The sequence below is a fragment of the Scyliorhinus canicula genome, chromosome 2, assembly GCF_902713615.1.
Source record: "Scyliorhinus canicula chromosome 2, sScyCan1.1, whole genome shotgun sequence".
Lineage (NCBI taxonomy): Eukaryota > Metazoa > Chordata > Chondrichthyes > Carcharhiniformes > Scyliorhinidae > Scyliorhinus > Scyliorhinus canicula.
Window position 1 is genome coordinate 220,736,450 of NC_052147.1, and position 12,138 is coordinate 220,748,587.

The 12,138-nt window shown below is 42.8% G+C and overlaps 1 protein-coding gene across 3 annotated transcripts in view; it reads left to right on the forward strand.

The window, feature by feature from the left end:
* Positions 1–12,138, forward strand: part of LOC119961966 (protein TANC1-like) — a 145,192-nt gene that overhangs the window by 32,035 nt on the left and 101,019 nt on the right. For all 3 annotated transcript variants that reach the window (XM_038789625.1, XM_038789627.1, XM_038789628.1), the window contains exon 6: positions 7,293–7,415. In XM_038789625.1, the coding sequence (XP_038645553.1) occupies positions 7,293–7,415 (123 nt within the window). The remainder of the gene's footprint in view (positions 1–7,292; positions 7,416–12,138) is intronic.

Sequence of the window (12,138 nt, forward strand, 5' to 3'; positions counted from 1 at the left end):
CCTTCACAAAGACATAAGAAAAACTCCACTGAGCCAAGATATTAGGAGAGATGCCCAAAATCCTGAGTCAAACAGGTGGTGAATCATAAAGACGGAGAGGGACAACTCAAAATGTTGGCGGCGCGGTAGTGCAGTGGTTTGCACTGTTGCTCTACAATGCCAGGGTCCTAGGTTTGATTCCTGGCTTGGGTCACTGTCTGTACGATCTCCCCATGTCTGCGTGGGTTTCCTCTGGGTGCTCTGGTTACCTCCCACAAGTCCCAAAAGACGTGCTTGTCAGGTGAATTGGGCATTCTGAATTACACTTTACTGCTCCCCTAGAAAGTCAAGAAAAGGTTGCCACTGCCAGGAGAACCCCATCAAGGACCCTCTCAAGGCAAACTTTATTCGCTCCAGGCTGAGGAACCCAGCCATATCACTAACCCAGGTCGCCACGCTCGGGGGTTTCGAGTGCCTCCACATTAACAAGATCCGTCACCGGGCTACTAGGGAGGCAAAGGACAACACTTCGGCCTCTTTTGCTTCCTGCGCTCCTGGATCCTCCGACACCCCAAAGATCGCTATTGTTGGACTCTGCTCTACTCGCATGTCCAAAATCCTGGACGCCGGGCATGCTCAAAACATATGGACATGGCTCCCTGCACATCTCACGCACCTGTCCTCCACCCCAAAAAACTTGCTCATTCTCGCCGTCGTCATGTGAGCCCGGTGCACCACCTTAAACTAAATTAAACTGAGCCTGGCACATGATGTGGACGAGTTCACCCTGCCCAAGGCATCAGCCCACAGCTAGCACCTCGCCTAGCTCCTCCTCCCACTTGCCCTTCAGCTCCTCCACTTGGGCTTCCTCCACCTCCTGCAACTCCGACACCTTCCCCTCTCCTACCCAGATGCCAGACACAACCTTGTCCTATATCATTCGAGGGGGTAGCAGCGGAAATGTCCCCACCTGTGTTTTGAGAAAATCCAGGACCTGGAGGTATCTGAAAGCATTTCCTGGGGGCAGGCCGAACTTCTCCTCCAGTGCCAGGTAAATTTGCTTACCTTTCAAAATTTGCTTACCTTTCAGCGGGAGCAGGGTTTGAGGGAATATCAGGTAAGCTCTTCCTTTATTTTTATTTTTCTTGTTTTTTTTAAACATCTAGAGGTGATGTCAGGGAAGGCTCCTCCTGCAGAATGTTTGAGGTGAGGGACACCGTCAGTGTCCCTGCTGATTTCATCTGTGGGACGTGCACCCAACTCCAGCTCCTCAAAAACCGTGTTAGGGACCTGGAGCTTGAGCTGGTTGAACTTCGGATCATTCGGGAGGCAGAGGGGGTTATAGATAGGAGCTTCATGGAAGTAGTTACACCAAAGATTGGAGATAGATGGGTAACTGTAAGAGGGACTGGGAAGAAGCAGTCAGTGCAGGGACCCCCTGCGGTCGTTCCCCTGAGTAACAAGTATACCGTTTTGGATACTTGTGGGGGGGACGACTTACCAGGGGTAAGCCATGGGGTACGGGCCTCTGGCACGGAGTCTGTCCCTGTTGCTCAGAAGGGAAGGGGGGAAAGGAGTAGAACATTAGTAATTGGTGACTCAGGAGTCAGGGGCACAGATAGGAGATTTTGTGGGAGCGAGAGAGACTCACGTTTAGTATGTTGCCTCCCAGGTGCAAGGGTACGTGATGTCTCGGATCGTGTTTTCCGGGTCCTTAAGGGGGAGGGGGAGCAGCCCCAAGTCGTAGTCCACATTGGCACTAACGACATAGGTAGGAAAGGGGACAAGGATGTCAGGCAGGCCTTTAGGGAGCTAGGATGGAAGCTCAGAGCGAGAACAAACAGAGTTGTTATCTCTGGGTTGTTGCCCGTGCCACGTGATAGTGAGATGAGGAATAGGGAGAGAGAGCAATTAAACACGTGGCTACAGGGATGGTGCAGGCGGGAGGGATCCAGATTTCTGGATAGCTGGGGCTCTTTCTGGGGAAGGTGGGACCTCTATAGACAGGATGGTCTACATCTGAACCTGAGGGGCACCAATATCCTGGGGGGGAGATTTGTTAGTGCTCTTTGGGGGGGTTTAAACTAATTCAGCAGGGGCATGGGAACCTGGATTGTAGTTTTGGGGTACGGGAGATTGAGAGTATAGAGGTCAGGAGCACAGATTTGATTTCGCAGGAGGGTGCCAGTGTTCAGGTAGGTGGTTTGAAGTGTGTCTACTTCAATGCCAGGAGTATACGAAATAAGGTAGGGGAACTGGCAGCATGGGTTGGTACCTGGGACTTCGATGTTGTGGCCATTTCAGAGACATGGATAGAGCAGGGACAGGAATGGTTGTTGCAGGTTCCGGGATTTAGGTGTTTTAGTAAGCTCAGAGAAGGGGGCAAAAGAGGGGGGGGGGGGGTGTGGCGGAAAGGATGCTAGATGGGGACTCTTCTTCCGAGGTAGTATGGGCTGAGGTTAGAAACAGGAAAGGAGAGGTCACCCTGTTGGGAGTTTTCTATAGGCCACCTAATAGTTCTAGGGATGTAGAGGAAAGGATGGCGAAGATGATTCTGGAAAAGAGTGAAAGTAACAGGGTAGTTGTTATGGGACACTTTAACTTTCCAAATATTGACTGGAAAAGATATAGTTCGAGTACATTAGATGGGTCGTTCTTTGTACAATGTGTGCAGGAGGGTTTCCTGACACAATATGTTGACAGGCCAACAAGAGGCGAGGCCACATTGGATTTGGTTTTGGGTAATGAACCAGGCCAGGTGTTAGATCTGGAGATAGGTGAGCACTTTGGAGACAGTGACCACAATTCGGTGACCTTTACGTTAGTGATGGAAAGGGATAAGTATACCCCGCAGGGCAAGAGTTATAGCTGGGGGAAGGGCAATTATGATGCCATTAGACATGACTTAGGATGTGTAGGTTGGAGAAGTAGGTTGCAAGGGTTGGGCACACTGGATATGTGGAGCTTGTTCAAGGAACAGCTATTGCCTGTTGTTGATAAGTACGTACCAGTCAGGCAGGGAGGAAGGGGTCGAGCGAGGGAACCGTGGTTTACCAAAGAAGTGGAATCTCTTGTTAAGAGGAAGAAGGAGGCCTATGGGGCAGCAGGGTAGCATGGTGGTTAGCATAAATGCTTTACAGCTCCAGGGTCCCAGGTTCGATTCCCGGCTGGGTCACTGTCTGTGTGGAGTCTGCACGTCCTCCCCCTGTGTGCGTGGGTTTCCTCCGGGTGCTCCGGTTTCCTCCCACAGTCCAAAGATGTGCGGGTTAGGTGGATTGGCCATGCTAAATTGCCCGTAGTGTCCTAATAAAAGTAGGGTTGGGGGGGGAGTTGTTGGGTTACGGGTATAGGGTGGATGCGTGGGTTTGAGTGGGGTGGTCATGGCTCGGCACAACATTGAGGGCCGAAGGGCCTGTTCTGTGCTGTACTGTTCTATGTTCTGTGAAGATGAGGCGTGAAGTTTCAGTTGGGGCGCTTGATAGTTACAAGGAAGCGAGGAAGGATCTAAAGAGAGAGCTAAGACGAGCAAGGAGGGGACATGAGAAGTCTTTGGCAGGTAGGATCAAGGAAAACCCAAAAGCTTTCTATAGGTATGTCAGGAATAAAAGAATGACTAGGGTAAGAGTAGGGCCAGTCAAGGACAGTGGTGGGAAGTTGTGTGTGGAGGCTGAGGAGATAAGCGAGATACTAAATGAATACTTTTCGTCAGTATTCACTCAGGAAAAAGATAATGTTGTGGAGGAGAATGCTGAGACCCAGGCTATTAGAATAGATGGCATTGAGGTATGTAGGGAAGAAGTGTTGGCAATTCTGGACAAGGTGAAAATAGATAAGTCCCCGGGGCCTGATGGGATTTATCCTAGGATTCTCTGGGAAGCCAGGGAAGAGATTGCTGAGCCTTTGGCTTTGATTTTTATGTCATCATTGGCTACAGGAATAGTGCCAGAGGACTGGAGGATAGCAAATGTGGTCCCTTTGTTCAAGAAGGGGAGTAGAGATAACCCCGGTAACTATAGGCCGGTGAGCCTCACGCCTGTTGTGGGTAAAGTCTTGGAGAGGATTATAAGAAATACTATTTATAATCATCTAGATAGGAATAATATGATTAGGGATAGTCAGCATGGTTTTGTGAAGGGTAGGTCATGCCTCACAAACCTTATCGAGTTCTTTGAGAAGGTGACTGAACAGGTAGACGAGGGTAGAGCAGTTGATGTGGTGTATATGGATTTCAGTAAAGCGTTTGATAAGGTTCCCCACAGTTGGCTTTTGCTGAATATACGGAGACTGGGGATTGAGGGTGATTTAGAGATGTGGATCAGAAATTGGCTAGTTGAAAGAAGACAGAGGGTGTGGTTGATGGGAAATGTTCAGAATGGAGTTCAGTTACGAGTGGCGTACCACAAGGATCTGTTCTGGGGCCGTTGCTGTTTGTCATTTTTATAAATGACCTAGAGGAGGGCGCAGAAGTTTGGGTGAGTAAATTTGCAGACGACACTAAAGTCGGTGGAGTTGTAGACAGTGCGGAAGGATGTTGCAGGTTACAGAGGGACATAGATAAGCTGCAGAGCTGGGATGAGAGGTGCAAATGGAGTTTAATGTGGAGAAGTGTGAGGTGATTCACTTTGGAAAGAATAACAGGAATGCGGAATATTTGGCTAATGGTAAAATTCTTGGTAGTGTGGATGAGCAGAGGGATCTCGGTGTCCATGTACATAGAACCCTGAAAGTTGCCACCCAGGTTGATAGGGTTGTGAAGAAGGCCTATGGTGTGTTGGCCTTTATTGGTAGAGGGATTGAGTTCCGGAGCCATGAGGTCATGTTGCAGCTGTACAAAACTCTGGTACGGCCATATTTGGAGTATTGCATACAGTTCTGGTTGCCTCATTATAGGAAGGACGTGGAAGCTTTGGAACGGGTGCAGAGGGGATTTACCAGGATGTTGCCTGGTATGGAGGGAAAATCTTATGAGGAAAGGCTGATGGACTTGAGGTTGTTTTCGTTAGAGAGAAGAAGGTTAAGAGGTGACTTAATAGAGGCATACAAAATGATCAGAGGGTTAGATAGGGTGGACAGTGAGAGCCTTCTCCCGCGGATGGAGGTGGCTAGCACGAGGGGACATAGCCTTAAATTGAGGGGTAATAGATATAGGACAGACGTCAGAGGTAGGTTTTTTACGCAAAGAGTGGTGAGGCCGTGGAATGCCCTACCTGCAACAGTAGTGAACTCACCAACATTGAGGGCATTTAAAAGTTTATTGGATAAGCATATGGATGATAATGGCACAGTGTAGGTTAGATGGCCTTTAGTTTTTGACTTCCCATGTCGGTGCACCATCGTGGGCCGAAAGGCCTTTACTGCGCTGTATCGTTCTATGTTCTACATGGGTTATTATGCTAATTTCCTGAAAGATTTGGTTTTGAGGACCTGGATTCAACACAGTTTGTTTTGCTCAACACAGAAGTAATACATGAGCTACAGCTGATGATCCAAGAAAAGTTCCTGTGAAATAGTTGGAAATCTTCTATAAACTTGATTGACTCAATCACTATCAGATATTACATGTGAAGGGCTATGAAAAAAATCTCCCGACCCAAGTTGAATTATTTGTTTTTTCTGCTGAACAAAGTGAGCTTGACAGATCTGGTTCGTTAATATATCCTTTCATTCACAGTTTTTATTCTTGTAATAGTGACATCAAAGTAAGGAATTTTCAACTAACTTGTAAAAGTGTTTATTTTGACTGGAATGGTTAAGAAATTTAGCCAACTCGCTGAAAGCTAATGACTTATCATCTGCATTAGCAAGTCGTACCAATTTAATGAGATGCTGTTCAGTGTTCTCATATTTTTCAAAAAAAGTAAAATTTGTCGAAAACACTGACTCTTAAGATTGTGTAATGTTCAATGAATTGGTAAGTGGTGAAAGGATAAACTTGTCCAGTGGCATATTCTCTGTGTGAGTTTGCAAAAAGTAAATTATCCTGTGACTCAATTTAATTTGAATGCAAAGCAAGAAAAAGCGTGGCATTTTGGGAAGTTGGAACACAGCGTTTTATTTCAATTAAATGAATGAAGGAAATGCTGGATTTTTGTTGTAGGATAATCAAATGCCTACTTTTAAAAGAGAAAAAAAAAATCAACCCTGTAGTACCAATTTCACTAATGACCCATTATATGCGATATGATATATCTTAAGGGAGTCCTGCAATGTGAAAGTTAAGGTAGGATTGAAATTGCAATCCCAACCTGGTAATCCTTGTTTTAACAGAATATTGATGTACTTGTTACATTTTATTTGATTAATTGGGGTTTTCACTATTTATTCCTTGCTATACAATATAAATTCTAGTTAATGTAACTTCTGGTGGGGCTTCAGGGTGTAGTTTCAGTTACTTATTAATGTCCTCCAAGAGTTAACAGAGCTCCCGATGTCTGGAACAATGGAATAATAAAATATCAGTTTTGTATGCTGAAGACGTCTCTCTGTGAAAACCATTCTATGCATGCTATGGTTGAGAGCAGTCTTGTGTGCACATAACAGGCTGATGTATCCAGCAGGGCTGTCTAAAATGTATGCATGTCCATCTTCACTGCATGTCTTTACTCTTCTCATTCATTGTACCAGTGAAAGAACAATGCCTGTCTGCTGTCGTGCGACTGATTAATTTCAGACGGATTGTTCAATACCGGCGTAATCCATAATGAATCAGATTTATGCTGTTGCAAAGATACTTTAAAGGGGCTTTCAGAACTTGGGGAGCATCGTTGTTCTGTAGCCTTGACTAATCAACTCTATGAAGAAATACATTAATCCCCTATACCATGCTTTCTGGGATACTGGCATCATTGCAGAGAATGTGCCAAGTGTAATTATAAGTTGAGTACTGTCAATGTCTGGACTCACTGGTGCAGAAGAACTATGTAGTTTTGCAGTAATTCTGTGCTTAAAAAATGTAATGTTCAGGGTTTCACTAAAGTATTCATGACTACTGGACCCATGACTACTGGACCCTATCAACGTCTTGAAATGTTATAACCATTGCTCTCCCATCAGCTACTTTTCACTATTAAATGTGTAAGTATGAAATTACATTTTGGTCAAGTTGTGAGTAAAATGTGACATTACAGAATTGAAATTATTGATATATGAATTGTTATTGATAGAGAAGAGCTCTCTCATTTAGGGTATTAATTTGTAATGTTAATAATTAGTCTATCATTTTTAGTTTGATTAGCACAACATACCATGAAAGATGCCTGGATATGATTTTGACTGATGGTGATATTGCATGATTTGACCCTTTGTTGTCACAGCAACTAGTTCAGCAAAGCTGGAAGATTTGAGTTATCTGGATGAACGGAGTACACCACTGCGTACCTCTATTCGGATGCCTTGGCATAACACAGCTGGAGGAAGAGTACAGCAAAATGTGAAAGGTGTTGTTTTGCACAATATATGCAATTTATGTTTTTGAAGCAATTTACAACACGTTTTAAAGGTTAAGAATGTTGCAATATGGTTCATTACATAACTTGAAACAACCTTCTCATGTTTTTAAAATTGCTGTAAAACCTGAAAGTTACAGTAAGTAAGCTTTGGTTAGAAACCGAACATGTGTGCATCGTCCTACTTTGGGTTTTATTCGTTAAATACATTACTTTAATCTAATAATTAAATATGATTGATTGAAGCTAGAGGCTGCATTAACTTTCTGTAAAGGAAAATAATCAGCTGGGCTATATTTTTTCAAAATTGTAATTCAATTGTAATTGTAAGTCCTGGTCATTTTGTAGTATTTTTGTGATGCCCATGACTCATGAATCATTATTTCCTAAAGCAATTTTCTGAAACCTATTCAGTATTAATGTTTGAAAATGCCAATAATAAGATTTTGGGATACTTTGAACCACAGAAATAGGCAAATGGAATAGTCAACACTAAACTCAGTATCTTGCATCTGTGTTGAGCAAAAAGAAAATGGAAGAAAGACAAAGAGAGACTGTTGGAGGGACGGGGAAGATGAATCTTCATTTTTTTCAATTTTGAATGTAACGAGCAGCAGAGAGATCAACTAATGTTTTTACAAACGTGGTGCTATTTATGAGCTTGTTTTACATTAAAACTATTGTAATTTATCAATTTTGCAATACAGCAATCTTAAAAATAAAAGTAAAACTGTGCAGAAACAAAATCATGGGAAAAGTGGGAAGGAAGTTGCACAATAATGGAACATTGAGTAAGTGGAGATTGCATAGTGGTGCAAATGAAAGTTGAAAGAATGTAAATAGGTGACAATGATTTTTTAAAAAAATAATGCAGATAGGTAGGAAAAAAAGGGACGAAGTAGGCATGATTACACTGCCATCATTTTACATGACTACTTTTGTCTGCATCTAAATATACAAAGGTATATCCTCCCTCTCATCCAGTGTGCCTTTTGTCTGTATCAAGTCATTTTGTGGTCTGTTTTCTAAACACTGACACCTGCCTGGATTACTTGCCATTTTTCAAATTGAATTTATGGCCATAAATGTATAAAATTATAATGGATTAGGATTGTTAACCTAGTTAAATTTGTATTCTGCATTGTTAATCCCTACAATAAACATAAATCTGAGCAGGAGTATGCATGGGGTCCCTCATCAGTAAGGTCATGGCTGATCTGATCTCTGCCTCAATCTCCACTTTCCTGCCTGTTCTGCATAACCTATTGACTCCCCTACATTTCAAAAATCTGACTATCTCAGTTTGGAATATATTCAATGATTGTCTCCGCAGCTCTTGGGGTAGAGAATTCCAAAGATTCATGGCCCTCTAAGAAAAGAAATTACTACTCATTTGCATTCTAAATAAGGCTGATCCTAATTCTGAAACTTCCCCTCCTAGTTCTAGATTACCCAACAAGGGAAAACATCCACTCCGCATTCACCATGTTAAGCCCCCTCAGAATTTTCTCTGTTTCAATAAGATCATCTCTCTCATTCTTGTAAACTCCAATGAATATCGGCTCAACCTTTCCTCATAAAATAATAATTTAATCCCAGGAAACAACCTAGTGAACAGCTTTCTCAACACACACAACTCCCATGGTGCTGAATGAGATGCCGATCATTCCTGGTATGTGTCAGGATTAGAATGCAGCCTGTAAAGTTTTTCCATTCTCAAAGCTGAAATGGTACCTGTGTCACGTCCGTAATACTGCCCACCCAGATAAAAAAAAGTTATTTTACTCAATTGAACAGGTGCTCTTTGGCATTCCCACACGGAGTGCAGAAGCAAAACGGAACATACTTGGATACATCATTCTGTACTATCATATTGGAAGCAAATGTGGAAAAATACAGTCTGGTTCAAGGATAACATCACTGTCATGAAACCTCTCATTAAAGCCAAATGGTCTGTTCTTATTAATCACGAGAGATCCGAGAAAGAAGACTTTGAATGCACTAAGAGCTGCTCAGAGTAAAGTCCCAACAGATTGCTAGGCAGTGTGCCAGTGACTACTTACTACAACTTTGCCAGAATAGCCAGATGTTCTTCGACACAGGGAATGTCGGGAGCATGTATGAGAGGATTAAAAAAGGCAACAGATCCATCAGCAAAGAAAACAACTCCATTGAAAAGAGACAGGGTGGTCATCATTGACGGCAATAAACAATTCGAGGGATAGGCCGAATGCTGCCTTGAGATATACACTCAGGAGAGCACTGTCACCAAGAAAACTCTGGATGCCGTAGAAAGACATCGAACCCACAGTGGAGAAGCTTAGGAAAACTATTGCTTGCCATGGATGATGCTCCAGGTCCTGATGCTTTCCTTCTGAAGTCATCGAGCACAAACTTCTCTCTTTGTTGGAGGAAGGGGGCAGTGCTCCAGGATATACGAGATACAAAGATTGTAACCTTGACTAGAAGAAGGGTGACTGCAGGATTGCAATAATTATTGCGGCATCTGCTTGCTGAGCAAAATGGGAATAGTATTTGCAGTTGACATGATCTTCTCAGTTTGGCAGCTGCAAGAGAAGTGCTGTGAACAAAAGACACCACCATATATTGCCTTCATCAATCTCACCAAGACTTTGACTATACGAGTTAGAGATAGTCTTTATAAGCTACTGGAAAAAATTGTCTCTCTGCCAAAGCTGCTCAGTGTGATCCCTTTCCTTGACAACATGATGGATAAGGTCAGCTACGATGTGCATTAGCGACCTGCAATGTGGTCAGACAGGGTTGACTTCTGCTACTGACACTCTGGAGTATTCCTCTTTTTGTTGATATATGTCTTCAGCCATCCACAGAGGGTCTCTACTTAAATAGAAGAACTGAAGGAAAGCTCCTACTTAACTGATGGGTAGCTGTCCAGCCATGTTCACCTGAGATCCAAGGCAGGTGCACCAAGTCCTCATTTGAAAGTTGCTCTACGCTGACAATTTTGCAGTAGTATCCCACACCGAGGAACATCCAGCCGAAAATGAACAGACTCCCATGTCTGTAAAGAGTTTAGTATGACCATACATCAAAAAGATAAATGTCATAGTCCGGGATGTTCCTATACCACCATCTATCAATATTGACATTAAGATGCTGGAGATTGTTGATAGCTTCATGCTCTTAGGCCCCACAATCACCAGCAACTGCAAAGCTTATAGCTGTTATGTCCGAGCTAAGTAAGTCAGTGTGTAACAATAACAGCTTGAGTGTAAACACCAAACTGAATGCACCAAGCCTGCATCCTTAGTACACTCCTCTGCAGTGGTGAGACCTGGACAACATGTGCTAGACAGGAGAAAAGGCTGAATAGTTTCAATCTTTGCTAACTAATTGTATCTTCGGCAAATCTTGGCACAGCGAGGCCACCATCACTGAGAACCTGGAGAATGAGAATGCCAATTTCATGAAGATACTTTACTATGCTGGCTCGGTCATATTCATTGAATGGATGACTGCTGTTTACCAAGAACCTTCTATATGATAACAGGATGCAAATGAGGTCCGTACCGACTTCTGGCAGGTTTTCCAAACCACCATGGTGGGCACCAGTGAAATATTGTGCGATAAATTCACCCAACATGAAAACTATATCTGTGCTTCCTGTCCTATTCTTCTCCCATGTCCATCTTCGAACACACCGATGGGGGCTTGGGAGAATTCTGCCCTAGGAAAAGTTTGGAAAATTACCACTGATGTATCTACTATCGCTTTTGCCATTTCTTTTAGCACCCTACATTGCAGGCAGTCAGTTCCAAGGACTTGTCTGCCTTTAGTTCCATTAGTTTGCCAAGTATTTTTCTTGTGGTGATTGTTTTAAGTTCCTCTCTCCATTCACCCCCTAACTTTTCTGCTATTTTTAGTGTCTTCCATTTTGAAGGCCAAAAACAAAATATTTGTTCAAAGTCTCTGCCATTGTTAATTCCCCAATTTCATCCTCTAAAGGATCAATATTTACTTTATCTATTCTCTTCCTTTTCATTTGCTTGTAGAAGCTCTTTCCTCCTGTTTTAATATTTCTTGCTGGTTTGCTCTTAATCTCATTTTTCCATTGTAATTTTTTATCATCCTTTACTGGTTTATACAATTCTTCGATCTTTTGGTCAGCCAGTAATCTTAGCAATATTGCTTGCCTCTTATTCAGGTAGATATCATCCTTAACTTCCTTAGTTAACCAGAGATAGTTTGTTCTTGTACATTCTTTCTCAATTGAATAAATATTGAGAATCATGTCCCCTTAAATGTTTATCACTGTTAATCTATCTTTTTAACCTTTAATCTATTTTCTCATGCTACTTTAGCCAAATCTGTCTTCCTACCATTGCAGTTCTATTTAAGTTTGGCACCCGTTTTAGACTTAAGCTTTTTCACCCTCCCCCTCAAACTAAATGTGAACTTCTTCATGACAGGATCACTCTTTCGCAGAGAATGTTTCACTGTAAGATCAATAATTAATCCTGTCCCACATTCCCAGATCTAAAATAGCCTGTTCCCTGGCTGGTTCCACATGGTATTGTTCTAAGAAGCTATCCCGAAAACACTCTGAACTCATCCTCAAGTTACCATGGTCAATTTGTTTTGTCAAATTCATGAGATTAAAGTCATCCATTATTTCTTGATTTATAGTCTGTCCTGCAATGTAGCTCTTGATCTGTCAAGCCAAAATCATTTC